This window comes from Astyanax mexicanus, chromosome 18, assembly GCF_023375975.1.
Source record: "Astyanax mexicanus isolate ESR-SI-001 chromosome 18, AstMex3_surface, whole genome shotgun sequence".
Lineage (NCBI taxonomy): Eukaryota > Metazoa > Chordata > Actinopteri > Characiformes > Acestrorhamphidae > Astyanax > Astyanax mexicanus.
In genome coordinates this window covers 22,162,459-22,186,708 of record NC_064425.1, presented here as the reverse complement: position 1 = coordinate 22,186,708, position 24,250 = coordinate 22,162,459, and the positions used below count along the sequence as shown (strand labels likewise).

The following is a 24,250-nucleotide window of genomic DNA, read 5'->3' as shown; positions in this document are numbered from 1 at the left end:
GCATGTGTACATAATACACTTCTGGATCGTTCTACCCTCTGTGTTGTTGCATCTGCAGTTTCAGCAAAGTTTCAGTATAGTGTATGAACATTTATAGAGCCCTCCGGTCAATCTGCTCAATCAAGGCAACTATTGCCTGTAATCAAAACTAAGCATCTCTGTGCATCCTATACAAATCAGTGTAGTGTGTGTAATTCAACATTTAACACACAAAATAGAGATTGTCTTTTGTAATCTTGATCTAGGAATCTTAAATCATAGCTGACCTGGAAATACTTTAAGTATTTCCATCTCATTCCATTGTTTTTTTTGTTCATATTAAAATGTCTATTTGTGATCTCTTTTATGAACGAATGCCATGTCAGCCGTTTTTTTTTTTGTGAAAAAAATTGCTCCGGTGTTTCTGTATAACCCTGCTTTAGTTCACTGGATTAGTGGTCTCTGAAGAAAGACAGGATTTCGGCTCTTGCTTATATCGCCTCTAAATGGCTAACAGCACTGCAGCAGAAAAAGCCCCACTGTCAATTTTACAGCTCTAAAACTCCAAGGATAAAAATGTTTTCAGAGATACAGCCTTAGTTGTGAAGATATAGCACTGAGTGCTAGGAAAAATGAAGTCCTAAACTTAACTTAACATCAGATTCTCTGCGTCGCTTGGCCGCGGGGTGAGCAGCGTAGCTCGCCTGAGGTGTAGGCAGCGGCACTCGGCCGCGGGGTGAGTGGCGACTGCTGGTCGTACTGCTCAGTGGCGCTGCTCTCCCTGCGGCATTGTCAAACCGTGCTTTCCTAGTGTACATTTAAGGTCTCAGTAAAATGCGGAATCCACCGGAGATCCGATGTAAACTTATAGTTAGTTACACAAGATAGCTAACATTAACAAGCTGGTGTAAACAGAGCTGTAAGCTCTTTAGCTGATGAGACTGTGTCTGCACTGCTGCAGCCCAGGTTCAGCTCTGTGGGCGATCCCGTGCCAAGTTGGGCGAGTTGTTGCTTTTTCTGATCCAGTCGTTTTTTTCTGAGTATTTTCTTTTCTTAGCTAATGCAGACAATGGGGTTAAAGAACCGTTTCATGTGCAGCATGCATATACAACAAGAAGAGACCTAAAAATTTTAGTGAAAGGAGACCTTTAACTTGTATTTCCATGACATAACTTATGTGGCTATTAATTGCTAAAACAGTATACTATATTAAAAACCTGTAAAAATGGTTCACATTGTGGTATGTGTGTTAGAGATTGGTTTAGTGCCGTTTCCTGCAGTTTATCTGAAGGACTGTTTGTAACCTGAAATGGCTGTGAAGTATGAGCTGGCCTAGTACTGCAGAATTTGGGCTGATATGACGCAACTGAGCATCACAGACTGCAAGTGTGGACTGTTTTAAATTATGTAATGTCATGGTGGTGGAGGTGGTAACAGCCTATTCATCATAGCCTTGTGTTTCTCGACATGCTCCTAAACTGACAGTTATATTTTCTTTTGGCCCATTTAGTATGAGTTTGCCTGAGTACTATCAGAGTAAATCTAAAGAACAATTTGAAAATCATTGAAATTTACCATATTACTTATACATGTAAATTACACAATTACACATCAGAGAAGTTAAAGTAGTATTGTTTAATATTCCTCTAAGAAGGAGCTATATACAGTTTTGTTATCTTCACATATATAAATTATTTTCTTCACACCAAAGTCTGAAACTGACTGCAATGCTGTGTACATGTTTTGATTAGAGGCTGCTCTTTCTCTGCATTATATAGGATGGGTTAAAAACAAGCCAGTCAGTCAGAGCTCTTCTGTCATGGTTGCAGACCAAAATATAAAGAGAGCAAAAGCAGACAGGAAGAAGAGAAATTTTTTTTTTAAATTAAAGAGATTTCGTAAATAGAGTACAGAAGACAAAAAGATGTACCAGACTTTTTTAAGGTTCTGCTATATTTACTTTGTAAAAATTTGATTAATAAAAGAAGTCCTGTGTGAGTTGTATGAGGCCCACTGGTGTAGAGCCAAAAATGTCCGGTTCAACAATGCGTTATGTATATATTCAGACTACTCTGGTTCAATGTGTAAAAACCGCAGAAACTGAGAGGATGTTCTCTTTTCGGGGATGTGATATGGGCCAGATGTACAAAACAAAATGACTGAAAAAGCTACTGAAACCAAGTACTGCAAAACGGAAAAGCGCCCAAGATTTAATCACTGAAACCGAAATCTAAAGATGTTCAGACAAAAAAACGAAATCTGTTAATAGCGCAGAATTGTTAGGCTTCCTTAGATTCCATGGTAAAAAAAAAAAAAATACTGCTGAGGCATATCTTAGTAAATCAAAGTTTTAAATGGTTAGGCTATATCTCATAAAGGAGTCTTTTCTGGACTTATAAGATATTGCTGTGCCGTTTGGAGCAGAGCCCCTTCGGCACAGATCTCTCTGTGTATATTAAGTGGAATTAGTCTTGGCTAAATGGGGGAAACGTAAGGAATGGGATTTTTGTAGACCATAAAATAATATATTTGACTTTTGAGCTTATAGATGGTCAATTTTTGTTTCCTTCTCATATTCTTTTCTTCGTCTGTCTCGCTTTGGCTTATTTTCTACTGCAGGGCCAGATGGTAACTAAGGCCGGGCCATACCGTTCTGCGCCTGGGTGGACCCATTAGCCCAGTTACAGTGTTTCTTTCCATTTTCTTTGCAGTGTTGAATCAGATCAAGGAAGTGCACGGGGTTTCATCAGTGGTGGTAATTGGATGTATTCGGTTTTATTCCTGCATCCTAACCTGTAAAACAAACATATTAACTACATGCAGAAAATAGAGAGCTGTGAGATTTCACTAGGGATTAGTGCTGGACGGTGTGACCAAAAATATATATCACGGTATTTTTCAAGTTTCTGACAGTTTTAGGGTATATCATGGTATTTTTATTTTATCTTATTTATTTATTTTTATTTTTTGTACATGAATGGGCTTTTATATAGGTTTGTGACTTTCTTTACTGTTAGGAGTATATACAATTTTACACATTAAGACTTTAAATTAAGGCTTTGATTACTACTGGGTTTACTTTGTCACTAATAACTAAACACTAATTTTGTGTTATTTTTACTCGCTTTGGAATTACAAACTTTTCCAAGCGTGAACTACTTGAAATTTTGCACTAGGAGTGGTATAAAGTTATCCAAAAGCAGTGTGAAAGACTGGTGGAGGAGAACATGCCAAGATGCATGAAAACTGTGATTAAAAACCAGGGTTATTCCACCAAAGATTGATTTCTGAACTCTTAAAACTTTAGGAATATGAATTTGTTTTTCTTTGCATTATTTGAGGTCTGAAATTTCAGATATTTCTCATTTTCTGCAAATAAATGCTCTAAATTACAATTTTATTTGGAATTTGGGAGAAATGTTGTCCGTAGTTTATAGAATAAAACAACAATGTTATTTTACTCAAACATAAACCTAAAAATAGCAAAATCAGAGAAACTGATTCAGAAACTGAAGTGGTCTTGTTTTACAGAAGGTAAAAGGCGTCAGAATATTTACTGACATGGGTGTGCACAGTGAAAACGTCTGACCTATGACATGTGAAAACTGTGTATTCAAACATGACTAAAATCAATGAAAACTTTGTTAATAATTACATTTCCCCAACTTCACATGAAACTAACTAACTAATCCTGTCTGAGTAAAACCTGTGACTGTAATGTTTGGTGAGTGGATATGGGGTATTCCTGATTATTTCACACTTGCACAGAAAGAAGAACCAAAGGAGAATAATAATTTATTCTAAGTAATTAAGAGACATTTTTAGGGGGAGTTTTTGGTAGTTTTTCTTTGTCATTTGAACGACTGGTATTGATTGTCATGGCTGATGAGATTTCTAGAATGTAAGTTTAGTTGAAACTGTAAATTACATTGTGTGGATGTGATAACTGACAAAACAGTAGGGCTGCATCTAATGATTATTTTGATAGTCGACTAATCTGATAATAATTTTTCCAATTTGTCAACGATTATTTCTTCCATGTCCTCCATCTCTAAAAACAACAGAAAAACAGCTAAACATGAGATTTAAAAGGCATTTAAATGTCCAGATGCTGTTTAAACATGGAGAGTACAGATATTTAGTGAGTAGATACTATTATCTAATCTGGCAGTTTTAGAAAACAGACCAAGTTGAGTGTAAACTGTGTGAGTGAGCCTGTATAGAACTTTGTGGAATGCGGTCCTGTTACGAATTAACAATTAGTCGACAATAAAATTTGTAATCGACAAATTTAAATAATCACAATTTTCAGTTATATTGACTAATCGTTGCAGTCCTACAAAACATTGAGTCAAAGGTTGCAGAATGATAATTCAGAGTTATTACTAAAATAGTCTGGAGATTGAAAATAAAAGGTTGGCTGACAGAAAACACTGTGAGGAAAGCAAAAATGCATGGAATTCAGAATAAAGGAACAGAATGAAGCCTTGGGCAGTCCAAAACAGAACATGGGTTTTCCCCAATGAAACATCTAATCAAATCAAAAGTAGCTCTATAGTTGCCATAGTATTTTTAATTTTTTTGTGGCTGGGGAAAAAAAATGATGATGTTAAATATTCCTGGTTTGAAATCATACACATGTACGTACTTACCAGTACAGAGTGTTTTCCCCCCTGAAAAAAATGCCAGCAGTCCCAGTCTGGGTGGGCTAAAGCTGCTGTATTTCAGGACTGAATGCAGTGCTCACGCTATACTTTGAAGCAGCTCAGTTCTGTTAGCAATTTTGCAGCAGTATACAAACACAGGTACACAGTACATACACGCTGTTGACCATTGCCACTCTCTGTACTTTGTAACACTTGACCATAATCTTATATATATTCTTTCATTTCTTTCCCGGTGACTTTCTTCCTGGCCTTCTGCTCCCCAGATGTGTCTGTATCACAGCGTAATTGCGGTGTTGTGTGAGAGCTGTGGGGCAAGGGTACTATAAGGACGCTATGAGGACCCTTGCGTGTGTGACCAAACAGGGGTTGGGAGAGCATTCATGTCATTGCCACTTGAAATAATTGCAGCTGACTCAGAGACACAGCACATGAGCCGGCTCCCTCAACGAGGGGCTGTCATTGCCTCCCCTCTTCTTTTCACAAGTCCTAATAAGAAGTCATGTTCACTCTGTGGCCTCTTGGCCCTTGGAGGGCAGATTTGGATATTCAGGCTGTGCTCCACTGCTTGCGTCACCTGTACCCCGGCCTGGGAGAGACACTGAGAAGTTTAATTACTCACAGTTTTGTCTCAGGTGGCCCTTTTCATTACTGTAGCCTTCTTTATACAGAATTCTGTAGATTTGTAGTTTTTTTTATTTATTTTTTTATTCTTGACAGATAATCTTCCACACTTGACCATCTGCTGTCTTAAAAAAGTTGACATACAAGCTCATTTATGGTAATTGGTCCTATTGACATATTTTTCACACTATAAGGCACGCTGGATTATAAGGCGCACTATCAATAAACGTCTATTTTCACATCCACATCCAAGGCACATTGGATTATAAAGTGCATTATGTGACACTAGTAAGGCACAGGGGTGTCATGTAATTAAGTGTCCATGTAATTCAGTAGGTCTTGCAGCTGGATGGCAAGACCTGTAGAGCTAAGTTAAGTAAACAAAACTTTTCTTATTCTTAAAAAAAAAAGTCAAATGAGTACTGAATGTTAATCTACACAGATTTCTCTCCTCAAAACTGTTTATTTTGGTGAGTAAAGCGCTTCTGTTTATTTACAGTAAGCTTAGATTTCCAGATTTTCTTTATAGCTGGGTGCAGCAATATTATCAATGTCAGCTAACCGTTAGCGCTAGCCAAGAAACCCTGAGGAATCCTGAGAGTTCTGATAAGTCAGAGTGATATTAGCTAACGCTTTGCCCATGCAGCTTGTTTTAACACAGTAAACACGCAGGTTACAGGCTGATATACTCGTCTCGACAAAAGAGACAAAAGAGCTAGCACTTAGCATGATTAGCTGGAAATGCTAATGCTGCTCTATCAGTGCTAGCCGGGGTTAGGAGCAGGTTACAGGCCCATAATACTCACTTCTAACCGGTGAAAGACCTAGTCTTTAGCGGGTAATGCTAATGCTGCTCCATCAGTGCTAGCTGGGGTTAGCAGCAGGCTACAGAACGATAATACTCACCGCTGAACGGCAGAAATTCTAGCTCTTAGCATGGTTAGCGGCTTAAAGGGGACACTAATGATTTTTGGAATTTCATGTGTGCCTTATAGTGCAAAAAATACTAAAAATATTAGAGTCAGAAAAAATGATAAGTCAATAACAATTATTTTGACAGGTCTAAGCCAAAAAACAGGCATTAAAATCCTCATGTTTATTGCAACATCTTTCCAGTGGCAGCAGAGACAGATTCCTGACAACCCTCAATTTACCCTTCTTATACTTTATACACTTACAGCATGTTACTGTTTGGATATTTCTACTAGAGGCCGACCGATCGATCGGCCGGCCGATTTAATCGGACGATTTTTGTTATTTTTTTATCAATCGGCATCGGCCGATTTTCTTATTTGGCCGCGCCGATTTTAATCCGGCACATCTGCGGGCAGCTACTTGGAATGCAGCGCAAGGTTTCAAGAGTGAGCAAGACTTTCAACGGGTAAGGCATCCATTTTTACAATCCAGTGTCCCAAAGTCTATATTTTCTCTCATGATTAGTAATCTGTGATGTTGCTTCATTTACTGAAAAAGAATAGAATTTCAACTGCATCGGTGTTGTAGCATTTCTCTCCAAACGAAACTATGCTTAGCGTTGATGGCAGGAGTGCATTTGGAATGCGCCCTGACTATGCAAGGCAAGCCCTATCTATAAGCTCTAGTATAAAATAACTGACGTCTCTTCTTCAGAAACGAAAATCTAAGTAAATAAAATCAAATTAACACTTGATATTTTCAGTATTTAAATTATTTTTAGACGAAATGAAAAAGGGCAGGACTAAAACTGTTTAAGGATATTCGCAGCATCAGCTGCGCTGAAATAATAATTACTGGTTAGTCAGGATTATTAGAGGACTGTACTTCTCCTTATATATAAATAAGCTTTATTGTAAACAAATTAATAAAACAAATAGTTTCTAAAATAATGGAGTTAAAATAAAACATCTCTTTTTCCTTCACTACAAACAGACATTAAATCATGCCGCCTCCTGCTGTTCTGCTGTAAAACTCACCCGTTTAAAGCGGTTTGCGCTGTTAGATATTAAATGAAACGATGAGCAGAATTTTCTGTTTTGTCGTGTTCTACTTTAGAACCCCCTCCAGACTTTTCTGATAAAAGCTCATTTTATCCTGAACCTATAAAGTCCGCGCTCTTCAGCTTTCTCAACTCATTTTCCGCTCACGCACCGAACCTCCAGTACAGCTGATGAGACGCGTTTCTCTGGCTAAGGAGCTCATTTGAAGAAGAAAAAAAAACAGATAAAGCTATATTTAAATTACAGCACCTGTCTGTTTTTGCATTATTTATAATTTTATTCTTAATTTAAACGTCACCCATTTTTGTAAAATAATAGCTGCAGCCCTAATATGAACATTTTATAACATTGTCCTCCCATGTCCATTCGTTTTCAACTGCATGGAGTTGAAGAAGAAATGAGCTTTGCCGTTTTGGAGTAACTATCTAAAGTTGTCACATTATGGAAGTCTTCTTGCACTCTGTTAAACATATTAAAATGAATAATTAATAGACTAACAGACTGCAACAAGTCATACATTTGTTAATTAGTAGGCCCCTACAGTAAATTTTATATAATAGCCAACATAATATATCTACTATAAACATGAATATATAGTGTATATAGAACATATGTTATATAATGAATAAAATAAAATGTTATGGATAATACAATCTAAATAAAATTAATATTTTTTTTATTAACATATAGTGATATAGTAACATTAAAGTCACTATAAAATGCTAACCTTATTTTCAATAAATTGTGTGAAGTTTACAACTGTTGTGCCTCCTCTTACTAGTATGATTTTAAGCATGCCAAATAAGTATAATACGATAGCATATCGGCCCTAAAAATCGGCAGGTCACATCGGCCATCGGCTGACTCTGACCACTAATGATCGGTATCGGCATCGGCCTTAGAAAAACCCATATCGGTCGGTCTCTAATTTCTACCATCACTATATATTTGGTACTATATTATATGTTTAAGTCTTCTGTATGTCTACTATGTGTAGTTTAATATCTAGTATTGTTTACTGTTTACCTCCGAATCTCCCATCTGGACAAGAACTGTAACTTGTTACTGTCACTGTGCGCAAGGTATTACATTACAAAGTGATGACAGCTGCTATAAGTCATAACCTCAGTTTGCAGAGTTTAATACATTATCCATATGCTGTTATCTATGACGACTATCATCTGTTTTCCTGTATTGCACTGGTTTTGCTGTTGCTCAGAGATCTGTTTATGATCATACATTTGGTAGTTCCTGGTTATAATTGATATTATTTGCACATAATGTAGTTATTTCTCAAGTTACTACATATTTAGTTTTTTTGTGTTTATGTATTATTTATCCTACATTGTCTAATAAAGAGTCTAACACAGTGCTGTTGTACCGTGCAATAAATATTCTAGTAAATTATATGGAAAAGTATGTTTGTATTCTAAATGTAAAATTAAACAATAAGCTCTGGACTATACAGCTTTCTAATAAGAGATTTTCCCTCATAAGGAAAATGTATTCAAGGACTAGGCTTAGAACAACCCTTAGTTGTTGGTATTTTTATTTATGTGGCACCACTGCTGCTCTATTGTCTTTATTGCACAGTGTTACATTTGGTCACATATTTTCTGACCTCTTATAAGTCATTAAGCACCTAAAGAAGAGCAGCTGTAATTAACCTGCCTACGTTTTAAGATGATGCAAGTGTGTTCATCTCCAAAATCACTCACATTTAGAAGGATAAATAGAGGCACATTCTTTACGCATTAGTGTTGGACACTAGTTGCATCTGGGAGTCACCAAGTCTCCAAAACTGCAATTAGATGCCACATCAATGTCAACAAACTGGATAGGTTATTTAAAGAGATCATCTGCTGTCATCAAACCACAAATGTGAGTGCCAAGATACTATCAAACACCATAGGAACTTATAGGTAGGTTTGGCAGAAAAGGAATCAAGGGTCAGGATTCAGGTTCCCTATTATATATGTTGTTATAAAATCTATGAAGGGATCTTATTAGTTGTTTTTCACCAAGGTCAGACATCAATATTTACATGGGAATTATTAATAATTACATATAATTATTAAGTCTGTACTGTATTTTATTGTTTTTTTATTTTTTTATTTCATTTTATTTTCTATATTGCAAAAACAAAATATCACAATACTTCAATTGTATAAATCAATAATTTCTTACACCTAGTAGATAGTTGCTGATTTGGTTCCTGCATGTTATTAAGTAATATAATGAGAAAGTTGGCAACGAAATATGTAGTTAATGGTGATCAAATTAAATTAAATTGGGTGCCTATTTTTTGTTTTTATTTTAGTTCAAAGCAAAGGTGTTTTTTTTTTTTTTTTTTTAACTTTCAAGCACTTTTGCAGAATAGTGTCACACTGAACTTGGCAAACTGGCAGTCTCTCAGGACTCTCGGTTTAGCGTTCCAGTCTCGGCTGAAAGATGATCTGGCTGGTATTTGTTGACTCCAGATTATGCTGCTGGTGGCACACTGATTGATCCAGGATGTTCCAGGTTGCAGTTTCATTTAACCAGTAATCTGTAGTCACAGTTATGGAACCCCCTTTCTAATTAATGTGCTGTCATTTTTTTTTTAATGTTAAGTTAAAAATTACTTAGCAGATCTTCTTTCACCATAGGTTGGACATTTTGCTGTAACAGTCCGGTCTGTTTAGGGTTGATAGACAAAATGTTGTTTTTAAAATGTTTAGAAATGCACCAAATATATTTGTCATATAAGGACAGAACGGGCAAAAAAAAAATCACCAAATAATTAATACAGAACAATAACTCAGTTACTCAACTTTAAGAAACAAGGTGTACAGGGCAATGATAGTAATGTTCAATAAAATTATATAGCTTTAGAATTTTTTTCTTTCCCAAAAAAAAAAAAAAAAAAAATTACTTACATGACTTGAGTGGCACTACCTAAGTAGATTTATGACTACAATAGCACTACTATCATGATTAAAGTAAATTTCTGAGAAATGTTACTTATCTACAACCGAATAAACTGAATTGTGAATTGCCTGCCAAATTGTAGCTATGTGATACAAACATGTAGCCAGACTATCATATGTATGGTAGTTATAATTAAAAATTTTGCCATTTTGACAAACTATTGCCTTTTCCAGCGCGTTGTAAAGGTTGTTTAAAGGTCTCCTTCCGCTAAAATCCTCTTTTTCTTGTTCTTTGTGAAATACAATAGGTCTCATGAGCCAGAGCTCATGTTTCTCTCTCCCACTCCTCAACGAACTAAAGCGCCGTTATACCGAATCATCGGAGCATTTTAATATTTTTTTTTTTTCACAGAAAATAGCTCACATGGAATTTATTCACACATACAGGCATTTTTAAAATGAATGATAAAACAATGGATTGGGACCTTTAAGCTGGCAGCAGTTCCTATAAAATTGTGTGGTCAGTTCTAATCTACGGTAACAGTGTTCCAGATTTCCAAATCTTATACGAGGAAACCGTGGACATTGTGGGGATTCAGTGAAAGCTCTGTGGCTTGTTGAGAGCGGTTAGTTAAACTAAATCTTAGAGGGATTAATCCCAGCAAGCATCACCCTTGACTTGATGTATGAGCTTAAGCAGGGGGCTGGCTGACTGATTAAGCCGATCACCATTGGTCCAGGCGACGCATATGCCAGATACTAATTAGTTTCAAGGACACGTGCCATTTCCTCCTTAGTGCCCTGCATATGACTCACTGTGAGACTGATGCATTAGAGAGAGGGAATGAGAATGATGAGTGTTTGAGGGGAAAAGAGGTGCCCTGTGGTCAGCTGTTCCCTGCTCTGACTGATGGATGTTATTTTATTTGCATTTTTTGGATAGGTACTCTCACTGGGTGTGGTTGTGCAGATATATCAGTAGAAACTTTTCATTGCATTGTTGCATGGCACCTGCAGTCCTCAGCCCGTAAGTGCAATGAATGTGGCTAAAATAAGCTCTCTCTTACGCACAACTCTGTAAAAAGAACAAGTAGGCACAATGTTACCCTCGCTTGAGATTAATTGCAGTTTGACTTCCCACTCAGTATTGTACTCAGCTGGCCTCAATAAGGTGAATGAACTGCGTGCCATAGAGCTGGAGGAGGGTGCACATTTACATAGTTTTGTTATGGTCTTTAGATAGTGCACCTGGACTCAATCAGGAAGCAGTAAATGTGTTGTGCAAGAGCTTGAACTGCACTTTTTCCTTGCTTTTATTTCAGTTCAGGAGATACATTATGACAAAAGCAGAAATATGGTACTTTTATACTGTGAATCTATCAAACTGTTTCTAATTTACTGTTCCTACAGTAAGTAGAAAGGCGAGGGGGTGCAACAGGTGTGTAAAGACCTATAATGTGCACAATAGTTCTCTAAGATATACTATCCCAGAAATAATTGTAATGACCAATATTGTCATTTTAAGACCATTTTATACCACTGATGTAATGATAATGTAAACACAGAGTAATGCTACTACACCAATGTTTGCCAGTTTTTTATTATCTAAACCACTCATTGTGATGATGACTATCCCTAGAAATGCACCCAACAATAGGAGGGTGAAGACTAGCACGTCTCCTCCGATACGTGTGAGTCAGCCGCCGCCTCTTTTCAAACTGCCACTGATATCACTCTGCAAGTTATGTAGGGAGAGGGTGCCTTCTATCCACCCAAACAGAGCAACTCCAATCGTGCTCTCTCAGACTCCAGATGCTGATGGCAAGCAGCATGACACAGGAGTCCCATTCCCTGAGTTTTTTTAACCACCCGGTTGCAGGTCTACAATTCGATTAATAAACAAATTTGTTTTGTTTTTTTTAAGTACTAAAAATGTATTTAAATAAAAACAGTTCTTTTTAAATTAAGGGAGAAGATAATGTAATTGATTGGCCACATGGTGTCCCACCTACCAATGATTACATAGTCCAATACTGGAAACAATTCAATGTCCAGACTTGAAGGCCTCTGTCAAAAAGATGGAAGGTATATGTTAAATTACAAATGGAATGCGACAGTATGGGGACGGAGCCAATATTGACATCCGATATTTTTGAAAATAATATTTATTGTATAAAATCTGTATGGTTGCAAAAACAGTAAAGTGCAGTAGCTTAGCACCACCTAAATGATCTGGCCAGTGGCATGTTTTTGCTGTGGCAGACATTAGAAAGGTAAAGGTCCAATTTCATCATTTTTTTTCATTAATTTTAAACCAATTTTACAGCTCTAAAACTCAAATGTGTTGTCAGATAGAGCCTTAGTTATAAAGATATAGCACTGAGTGCTAGGTAAATTTAACCCTTAAACTTCACTTAACGTCAGACTCGAGCGGCCCCGCAGCCGAGAAACGTCTCTCTTAACAACTTGTATTTCTGAGGCTTTTCTTTTACTAGCTACTGCAGACAATGAAAGCTGAGAATGAGTTTCATATGCAGCATACATATACAACTCAGAGAGACCTTCTGTATTTCACACAACAAGAACAAGAAAAAGGGGATTTTAGCGTAAGGAGACCTTTAAGGTGTTTGGTGGAAATTCTCAATTCATAGAGTGCAGATTGCACAAAGACTTGTCTTTTTATTAAAGTTTTTCTTGATGAATGACTGTTTGTTTTCTTCCTTCTCTAGTGTGAATGAGGGAGTCATGGCTGACCACACCCCTCCACTGGAGTCCGGCCAGTTACTCAGCCCAGATCTCCCACTTCTTACCTCCCCACCCCCACCCAGCTTGGTCAATGGAGATGGAGCCCAACAGGTATGATGCTATTTGATGGAGATCTTTTTGACGAGTAGTGGTTATGATTTAAGGTTTTTACTCTCAAATGCAAACCAGCAAATAACAGAGCTGCCCACTTGAACTCCAGCCTTTTTATTATTCAATTATTAATCATTATCGAGAACTACCTGCCTTTGGTTTCACCTGTGACACAATCATGCCGCATTGTACAGCTGCGTTTGTACTGTATTATTGTGTCACCTATTGTATCCTACTGTGTCTGACGGTTAGAAGGGTCACGGTTTCAGGCAGGCTGTGCGTCAGAACCAAGGACTGCCATTGAGGTGTGTTATGAAATGAATAAAAGCTGTGGGTGACAGCTCATCCTGCTTGATCTCAGGGCTGTGCTTTGGGGAGTGAGTGGTCATGATGGGACTGGTGCTGATTATGTCCATCCTATGGACTTGAAGTGGGTTCGTGCTGATTTGGCCTTGATTGCTGTGCTTGAAGGAACATTTCCTCACCGTTTCCCGTTGTTCCCCACTGACCCTGGGGGAAAGCTGGGTCAGTACAGGTGATGGCAATTTTCTGGGTGTTCAGTTACCTTTACAACCCCCTGCAGTCACGGTCAGGCGGCCCTTATGGTTCACTGGGCATTTAAAGAGCTGGAAAATGCAAATGCATTCATGCCGGCACTCTTTCCATTCTTGTTACTTCTGTCTCATCATCTCTCTTCTACACTGTTAATTTTATCACCTCCTGCTTGGCTCATTCATAAAACCTGTGGGTTTTTAACTGCCTAGCTTAGTTAAATCATGGAAAGCTCCCTGGCAGCCTATAATCTTCTCATTCTTCTTTTTAGCTCAGCACAGTATCAATGAGATATAGCTTTTTTTTTCTTTCTTTTTTTTTTTTTTTTACTGGACCAAATATGGATCTGTCTGTGGTGGTGGCTGTATTGAAGTTCTGCATGTTTTGGCTTTACAGAATGATTAGAACACTATGGTAATTAGCTTGACTGGTGTGATGAAAAAGGAAGCTCTGCCATGATGTTGCTGTTAAAGATGTATGTAGTAAACAAAGAGTATGAACTGTATAAACTAACTAATCTGCTTTCAAACTCAACTGTGGTTCATGAATATCACACATTCTGGGGATAAATTAAATATTGTAAAATGCTGCATGTATGCTCCTTCAGATGCAAAAGTGCATATTGCTAGATGGAGATTACTACAAGTTTTCACTGCTATTTCCTTCCCTATAATAAGGCATCATCATGCACAAAATGCAGAGCACAGTAAAAACAAACACAATGACTGAATGGAAGGTCCACATCAGCACACCAGTGCCATCTGTTGCCACAAGTAAAGGGAAGGAAAGCCATCAACATATTTCCCTTTCCCTTTGGACCAAACTTTAGCACAGATGTTGCATTTTGTCCATGTCAGTGGCTGTAGAAAGAGAATGCCTCTTTTATATTGAAATAAAGAAATAAAACCAAAACATTTATTTAAAATTCGCCATGTTATCAAATTTGCACCCTGGGTCTGTGCAGCAGAGATTGGCAGCAAAGCCTCATGTGTTTCTCTGTCTATCTGTCTGTCTATCTCTATCTCTCTATCTCTTTCTTTTCTCCCCAATTTACACGGCCAATTACCCAACCCCCTCACTAGGACTCCCCCTATCACTAGTAATGTCCCAACACACCAGGAGGGTGAAGACTAACACATGCTTCCTCCGATACATGTGAAGTGAGCCACCGCTTCTTTTCAAACTGCTGCTGATACAGCATTGCTAAGCAGCCAGCGCACTTGGAGCACCGGCTCCGGAACATCAGCTCACAGACTTGGAGCAAAATCCTGCTAACTATGAAACACATGCCCATCGACTATCCTGCCTATAACCATGTAAGACTATCTTACCACCAAGAAAAGAACATAAAAGACCAGGGACGATCTTGTCGCATCTTAACCTCAAACCTCAAACCCCTTTAACACAAATGTAGTGAAAATATGTGCTGAAGTGAGAATAAAACCCCAACAACCAACCAACCATCCATACTGTAAAAAATACATATATTTAAAGTTTTTTGTATGTAAACTGTCACTAGTTATGGGCCTGCTTTGTGGTACAGAGGATAGTTTGCTCATTTTTTCTATTCTTTTTTACTGGTTGTGAGCAATTCACCTCCCATGGCGTGTTCGTTCCATGCTGTGTGGGTTTTCTCCAGGTACCTGATTTCCTTCCATGTACCAGAAGCATTCATGGTAGGTTAAAAAATAAAAAATAAAAAAAAAAGCTGTTCTGAAGTGACTGACTGACTGACTGAGTGAGTGAGACTGCTGGATGTGTGTGGCACCCTGTCATGAACTGGCACCCTGTCCAGGGGGTTTTCCCGCCTTGTGGCCTGTGATTCTTGGTAGACTCCAGGCCTACCACAACCATGCCTCAGGGGGGGAAAACAGTTGGATGAATGGGGGCTGTTTGTTGTCAGCTTGTGGCAATAAAATATCAAATGGGACTGAATGGAAAAAAGTTGTGCCACCCACAGTCTTTGCAGAATGTGTGAGAGGACCTCGGAAGAGTTGAAGAAGCTGTGATGCTGCAGTCATGGGGTACTTGTGGTGGTGATGGTGGTGAAGGGGGGGGGCTGGGGGAGTACTTGTGGCCTTGACGGAGCAATGCAGCTGGATGAGCACAGTGATGAGAATGCACCGCGATGGCTGACCCCACCATCCCTGACCTTTCTTGCTAGACTCTCACTCAGCCACCCCACCCCCCTAACACTCGTCGCCCTGTGTGCTGCTTGGTATTAACGCGCCACTGGTGCATTAGTCTCTAGCCAGAACAGAGCGGAAACCAGAGAGGCTAAATATCAGCGTTGTGCAGGAGTCACAGCCTAACAGCATCATCAGCGCTCTTTTACGAAAACAAAGTGGAATATGCAAGGTGTGATTCACATTTTCCATTCCTGTGCACCCCCCATCCCCCCCCCGCCCTGTTCTCCTCATTGTGTTCTCTCTCTCTCTCTCTCTCTCTCTCTCTCTCTGCTAGCGTGTTTGTGTGCAGTAGAGCTGGACTCGGATGAATCAGACTCCTGTTTATCAATACTTACCTAATAGTCCAGGTACCCAGCTGTTCTCCCAATTGTAAAGGTCTGCCAGATCCATTTTGCCCCCTTCTCTATTTTTTGCAAGGCTCTACCTGGAGGTTCTGACAGCTGCCCTTTATACCTTTTATTTATTTGCCTTCTTCGCACAGCCTCCAGCAGTTCCTGGTTTATATGCAGCTTTGAAACTGTTTGGATTTTATGTGTCTGTAGCTTTGTGGGCTGTTTAAAGTAGCATCCAGCTGTACACAGAATTGAGAGGGGCCAAGATTGAAATTTACAGAACTAGTAAAGTGTTGAGAAATGGAATGGTGGCTCAGAAAGATTTTAAAAAGACATATTTGTTTGGGATGATGAGCATTTTTTGTTGACATGTGCTTGTTGTTGCTGCTACTTGCAGCCCAAAATTTAATCTTTTCACAACAAAATCACAGCAGTAGCTCATTATCTCGGCAGCTCAGTCACTGTAGCAGTCTGCCGCAGGGCAGGTTTTGTTGCAAACCACAAGGTCTAAATAGACCGAATGTTGCCTGATTTAGGTCTATGGTGTTCCAGCGTGCAATTTATTGTGGCCCAGCAGCACAAGAATAATTTTTATTTAAATGTAGACATTTTGCTAGTGCCATCTCCATGCTTTTCCCCCCTAAATGTCACAACAAATGTATCAAATAGCAGGTTCATCCAATGCATGATAACAACAGGGTTTAAGGGTCTAGTTGCGCATGTGGACACTTCAATGAAATCTAATAAGTGTTAACAATTTTAAGTTTATGATGATTAATGCATGCATTAAGTGTACGTTGGGAAGAAAATTGATATCGGGGCTCCAAGGATCCAGCAGGCTAAACGCTGCCACTGTGATCATGAGATCGCCAGTTTGAATCCTGTTCATGTAGCTTGCCATCTGCTATCGGAGCCCTGAGAAAGCACAATTAGCTTTGCTCTCTCTGGGTGGGTACAGTACATGGTGCTCTTTCCTCACATCACTCCAAAGGGTGATGTCCATAGCACAAGGTGTCTGTGAGCTGAGGTATCGAATATGAGTTGCGGCGCTTTCTTCCGAGCGCGCTGTGCAGCAACCATCCGGACAGGAATACATTTACAAATGAACACCAGTTACACCAGTAGAGAAGTACATGCACAGTAGCCCATATGAATAAATCCCATCTGAATTAGGCTTTTGGTTAGAAGCACTAAGCAAAATCATCTACCCAAATGTTCTTACACCTTATCTTGCCGTTTTGTAAAGGGGATACCTTTACACCAGAACATTTTTACACAAATAAATTGCTTAGTTATGAAGTTCCAGTGAAGCAGATGCAGCTGGTTCTTGTGAAACTGTCGGGAAAGATCTTAGACTTCAATTTAGCCAGTTAGCTGTGCTCCAAATAGCTATAAATATGTAGCTATCAGTGTTCACAGTAGATTACTTCTGAGTGTATTAACTTTGCGCTAGAATTTGTGGTCACTTCTTATTAAACGATTCAGTCAGAGCAAACAAACTAATAAACTGATATAGGCTGGGTATAAAACCATTCTCTACTTTCTTAAAAAAATATATTATAAAATTCAGGGTTAGTAAAAGCTTGAGCTTTCCAAGCTTGTGCATTCCATCCCGAGTTCTGAGAGCACTGTAGCCTTGCTAGAGGTAACAGAAGCAATGTTGAAACTAAGCTCCTAAACTAAGTATCTGGCATTAATTGTCCATGCAAAAAGACCCCACGTCACAATAACCTTTTTCTAAAATATATTGCACGATAAATTATTTATCTTTATCGATAAACAATATTAAGACCGTTTTATGTCACTGATATGTTGATAATGTATAGCAGAGGTCACTAATGGGCGGACCAAGGTCCGCGTCCGAACACAAATATTGTCCAATGCGGACCCAAACCAATAAACTACTGAGAAGGATTTAATTGCATATGTGCTTTGCGGCGCAGTAAACTCACGACCAATCACGTGTGGCGTAAGATCACCAAATGGTCTCCTCTGCCAATCGGATCTGTGCAGACCCGGTAAGGAAAAAAAATAAAATAAACACACCGCTCCTTACGCGGGATCGAACCCGTGTTATCAGGGTTGTGGTCCCGCTGCTCCAGCTGTTGAATTGGGACGCGGCCGTGAAAAAACGCCTTTATAAGGAGGCCTAGAACGGGCGGGAAAAAAAAATGAGAATGGGCGGAAACTGAAGTCACGCAGAGCACGACAGAAAGACTGGTGAGGAATGTAAACAAAATCTGGCCAGAGGTATTTTTCTATTATTATTATATATTTTATTCATCATAGTTCAAACAACCTTACAGGATATAGCACTGAATCATAACGCAAGTTAAAAATTGGTCCGGACCTTGGCCTGTCGAAATTCTGTCTAACTGGACCATACTAAATTCTAATTGAATACCCCTGATGCATAGTAATAATATTGTTTTTTCTTATATAAAATTAGAGAAAACTTCAGTATTTTATAAAGCTGCACAAAAGTCAAGAAACCCTTTTTGGTGATTCCATTTGTTCCAACAATAGCATTAATGTGTTGAGCTTATGCTCTGCTATTTCTGGCTTTGTACTATCATTAAAAGATTAATTAGCTGACTTCTTTAATAGAAATCCTCTCATATGAATCATGTAATTCACGGTACTTAATCGTGATTAACACATTGAATAAATGCATTGAATTTAACCCTCGCCAGAGACATTTCCTAAGTGATTCATTTTAATTGTAGGAAGTGGCCATCTGTCTCTGTGGTTGAGTGAAATGACTTTGCATTATTTCAGCACTGCTGTTTTCACCCTTTCTTTGTGTACCTGTAACTGAATGGATCTCATCGAGCCTGTGTTTGAGGATTCCTTTTTCCATCAGACAGGTCCTGTTCTACATTCTGGCCACCCAGGAGAACTCTTGAGTCAGGCCTTGGCCCACTTGCACTAATAACATCAGAAGCTGGGAGGGTGAGCACATGCTCTCGTATGCTGTTTCTGAGTCAAGTGAATCCAGCCACGGCTTGTTTTCAAACTACTGCTAATGCAACGACCTTGGAGAGCTGAATAATGGCTGCAAATTCTGTTACGTCAGCTAGAAGTAACCGTAGTGGAGCTTAGCATGAAGTTGAAATTAGGGCGGCTTGATATTAGAAAAAATTTAAATGCCAATTTTTTTTTCGACGATATACTGTATATCTCAGCAAAACAACAATAATTGGCCCTTAAGGGGCCTAAGGGGCATATTTTCCCAGATTTTTGTTTTTCAATAAACGATATTTAGAGCTCCAGTACTGACAAATAACAGTTGACCTAAGACAGGTTTAACCCCTGATGTGAACAGGCACAGTGGCTCGTCCCAACAATGTTGTGGGTGGTTTAACCACGGTGCGGTTTACTTCAACAGGCTTTAGGTGTAGTAGCCCCGAAACTAACTGTTATTCTGAGCTAGGTTGTAGATTATGATTGTTGATTATAGAGCTATCATGGATGCATGACACTGTGGTGGATAGAGTAAGTTCTGATTGTTCTTCCTCTCTATCTTCTTGGTCAACTTCTTCTTTTCTTTCTGTTTTATTCTTCTACATTGCCCTGACACTGAGGCTGCACCACTGCTGCTGGGAATGTCATTCTGCTGATAGAGTAGCCATCGCCAGACCTGAGACCAGAGTGAATTCATGTGTCGCGACCTACAATAGCACCTGAGTTATGGACGCTGAGCCAGACCTGTGCCTTCTCAAATCACAGAATGACAGAAGCGGACATTAATCTTTCCCCTTACCCCCAGCCCCCTCAAGCCCCTAAAGCCACTGCTACACGTTCTGTCGGCCACTGCTGAACTAAGCAGCGTTTCCATAGCAATATGTTCTCCTTCGTCTGGTTCTCTTTTGGCGTGTGTAATGACTAATAAAATAGAAAATGGCTGAGGGTTGAGAAAAATGTCTCAAATAACAGTACTTCCTATTCACCGTGCCACGTTCTCACTCGTCACCGAGAGCATGCTGATAACACCGAAAGGATATGGTTGCATTCGCATAATGGCTTTCAGTAGACCTGGCCTGTTTCTTTTATTGTCTTATAACATGCTACAAAACGCAAACTGCTTCTGAAAGTCAGCTTTTGTGCTTGCCGAGACGTGATTGAGGCTCTATAGTGTGTCTGTGTTCTCATGTGGATTCGGTGATTAAGTGATCTTAATCATCAATGGACTGTTTCTCCTACTGTTAGCAGGTCTCGGCTTAAGAAATGCATTTCACACAGCTCGATTTTTTTTATTTTCACCTTTTTTTTTTGTTTTTCTAGCTATGTTTATCTTGCAGTTTCTGGAAATCCAGAAATAATACATAAAATGTTTAAATAAGTAAAAAATAAAAAGTGAGCGAGCTATATGTGACCATGGCAAGGGGAAAAACTTTGGGAGGCCTAAAGACTGTGAAACGGGTGGAGCCTGAACAGGTGGAGCCAATGTCCTTTGGTCAAAACTGCTTACTGATTAAAAAAAATGTCTATGCTCAGATCTACTAATACCGTATATTTTACACTATAAGGCAAACCGTATAATAAGGTGCAGTATCAATCAACGTTTATTTTCTAGTCTTTTTTCTTAGATAAGGCGCACCGTATTATAAGGCGCATTTTAAGAGACTCTATAAGGAACATTTAATTCAGCAGGTCTAGCTGCTGGGTGGTGGTGTGGGGTTAGTTGACTAAGTTAAGTAATGCTAAGCTAAGTAAACAAGATTAATAAAATAAGATTTTCGTTTAAAGTCAAACGTGCGCTAGATGTCAATCTACAGAGATTTCTCTTCTAAAAGCTGTTTATTTGGGTAAGTAAGGTGCTTCCGTTTATTAACAGTTAGCTTAGATTACAAAGGCATTAGCATTAGCGGCTAACCGCTTCAGCAGTGCTAGCTGGGTTTAGGAGCAGGCTACAGGCCGATAATACTCCCCTTTGAACGGGAAAATAGTAAGCGTGGTAAGCGGGTAATGCTAATGCTACTCCAGCAGTGCTAGACGGGGTTATGAGCATGCTACAGCTGGTGATTTTGAATGGTGAAGTAGCGGTTAGCAGTTAATGCTAATGCTACTGCTACTCCAGCCCCAGTGCTGGAGAACTAAACTGATACTCCTGAATAACACTGCAATTTGTATACCTGACTGGTAACACGCGGTGGATTGAGCCAGAAGGTAACATAGACACAAATACAGCCTGAAACACTGACATAGTCTGCTTCTCCATCCACAATCACATGGAAGCACCAGCATTTCTTTATCTTTTTCATAGTTCTGTGTATCCATGAACACGTAGAATTGGAGCCTTTTTCTAAAGTAACCATTTAATATCATAAGCTACACTAAACCACTGAATTTTCAGACTTTTTAGAAGAGTTTTTTCTGAAATCTGGCAACTCCTAAGAATCCCACACCCTATGATTTAAGTAATGTGATTGCTCATAAAAGGAAATGAGATCTTTCAGGTACTTAAGAACGAACACGTGTTCTGCTTTTTATGTTAATTGATGAATTAGTAGTGACCTCAGTTTTTGGATGGGAAAGTTTAGTTCTAATCACAGCTCAACATCAGCACAACACGAGTATCAATGTTTCCCTTGCCCACTATTTTTCCAAAAACTGGCTCTGTGAGATGACCAAATGGAAAAGGAGCAACTAGGTGAAGAGCTGGAGTGTTTGAACAGTGAGTCATGCTGAAGACGCAGCCACTAAATGCATAAGGCTTTATTGGCCTTACACTACCACCCACCCTTGTCTCCGTCCTAGCACACCAGAGAGAGGCCTGTTTAGAGAACAGTCATCCCCGGTTGCCACCAGTCAGATTGATTTCATGGGCGCTTCGCTGTGTAAGTCAATACACCCCACAGTGACGCTCTGATACTCTCCTGCTTGAGCTTTGCCTTCGCTGCTTAACTCCCTCACCTCGCTTCTCGCCACTGGCACCCAGTGGGCTGTGCTGCTTATTGCTGTGTTTGTACAATAGTGCAGGCAGTTTCATATGGCCGTCATTCATGCAGCCAAAATGGATTCAACCCAAAGTGTGGAGTTCTGTTATTATTAGCCTGAAAATTAGTTTTAAACAAAAGGTTAAAAAGGGGGTTGTCGTTTAAAGAGCAATCTGTGTTAAAGTTTAGCGATGCGGTAAAATATAAAGACGTTTTTTTTTTTCACAATTCGGTCGTGAAGGGTTGAGTCTATATGCCGTATTTTTTGCACTATAAAGTGCACTAAAAATGCTTTAATTTTCCCCAAAATAATCAGTTCATCTTATACATTAGGTGCACCAGATTATGAATTTTGCCAGTCAGGTTGTAGGAAGCAGTAAAGCCACTTCACTGAAGCACAGCGTTATACAGAAGTTTCAGTTTAGTTCTTCAGTATAAAGACTTGAGACTAGAGCAGTATTAGCTTTAGCCGCTAACTCTTTTGACATTCAGATGTGAGTATTCTCAGCTGTAACTTCTTCTAACCCCGGCTAGCACTGCTGGAGCAGCATTAGCATTGCCTGTTAATCGCGCTAGCTCTTTTGGCATTCAGAGGTAAATATTCTTGGCCTGTAACCTGCTTCTAACCATGACTAGCACTGCTGGAGCAGCATTAGCATTACCCGTTAATCGCGCTAGCTCTTTCGCCATTCAGAGGTGAGTGTTATCGGCCTGTAGCCTAAGCGTTCACCATGTTAAAACAAGCTACACCGGACAAACCGCTTGCTAAAATCGCCCTGGCTTACCGGAGCACTTGTAGTAGTCTTAGTGGAAATCTGCAAATCTAAGCTTACTGTAAATTAACGGAAGCGCTTTACTCACCCAAATTTCTGGATAGAAAACACATTTGACTTTAAATTATTTTTTTTATTTGTTTATTCATTTATTTTTATATAGAATTACAGTTTTGTTTACTTAACTTAGCCACCCAGCGGCGAAACCTGATGAATTAGAAGGAAAACATGGCGACACCCCTGTTCCTTACTAGTGTCACATAATGTGCCTTATAATCCAGCACGCCTCATAGTGCAAAAAAATGCGCTAATAGTAGTAACTGTATACCTCGGTATCTCCGAATGAACAAAGTAAATCTTAGGGACCGGTCTGCAAGGTGTGCCTTGAAACAGCCAGAAACACAACAAAGACCCGTCTGCTCAATTTTATGCTCTCAGATATGAGGTGGTTTCCTAGGTTAACTCTATTCCATTGGCGTAGGAACCGGGGGGGATGGGTGGGACATATTTGAAACAGGTGGATTTGTCCCCCCCAAAAATTATACTGTTTCGCTCAGATCAGCTGTGCTATTAATGAGGAGACAGACCGGACCAATCACAGAGCCGGTTCAGGTATTAAGTCCCGCTTCTCAGTAGAAACAGCCAATCAGCTTGCTGGTTTTGCGGCGCGGAGGAGAGATCTCCTCGCTGTGAGATTTAGCAGCGGGACCGGGCTGCAGCAGCTTCAGCTGATTTTAAAACAGATCTGGATATACGGAGATTTTTCTAAAAGAAAGGTAACGATAGGCTAACCACGTAAACTGTGATGATATGTTTCTGATGGCTGGTTAAAAATACATGTCTCTGAATCAGCCCACAGATTAAACCCACTGTGATTAATAAACTGCAGCTGTGTTAGTGAGTTAGTTGAACTTTGGAATTAGCTAGATTTGAAGTCGAGGTTAAAGAAAAAACAAAACTATATATGTAATGTTCAACTTGACCTGTACCTGATCAGCTAATCACTATTACATTTTCAAACTGTTTATTCATTTAGTATTACAGGACTTACTGTGAGCTATAATAAACAAACATTCATTTAGCTAACTAGTTAGCTAGAAGCCAGAGTTTACCTGTTAAAATCCTTTAGCCCCCTATGAAGCCTAAATTAATCATGTATATCCAGCAGTGTATTAGACACATCATACCACCACTAACTTTAAAGCAGAGCAAGCTCTAGAATATGCAGAACAGTGTTAATATGCAGTACAATATGCAGGAACTGGGTTGAGAAACACTGCTGTAACGTGACTTCTGTTCATTTGTAGTTCACAGTAAGAACACATGTCCTGATGTTTATAAAAATCTCTATGAAACATAAAATCTTAAGAAGAGCTCTCAGTAAAAAAAAAAAAAAGCGCAGGACCCAAAGTTTTTTTTAAGAGTGGAGAAAATGTTATTATACAACAGAAATGACA

The 24,250-nt window shown here is 39.2% G+C and overlaps 1 protein-coding gene across 2 annotated transcripts in view; it reads left to right on the top strand.

Annotated features, from left to right (window-relative positions):
• The window catches only part of fndc3a (fibronectin type III domain containing 3A), a 99,513-nt gene that overhangs the window by 3,641 nt on the left and 71,622 nt on the right, over positions 1-24,250 (top strand). For both annotated transcript variants that reach the window (XM_007236717.4, XM_007236718.4), the window contains exon 2: positions 12,882-13,008. In XM_007236717.4, coding sequence (XP_007236779.3) covers positions 12,898-13,008 — 111 coding nt within the window. In that variant the 5' untranslated portion in view covers positions 12,882-12,897. The remainder of the gene's footprint in view (positions 1-12,881; positions 13,009-24,250) is intronic.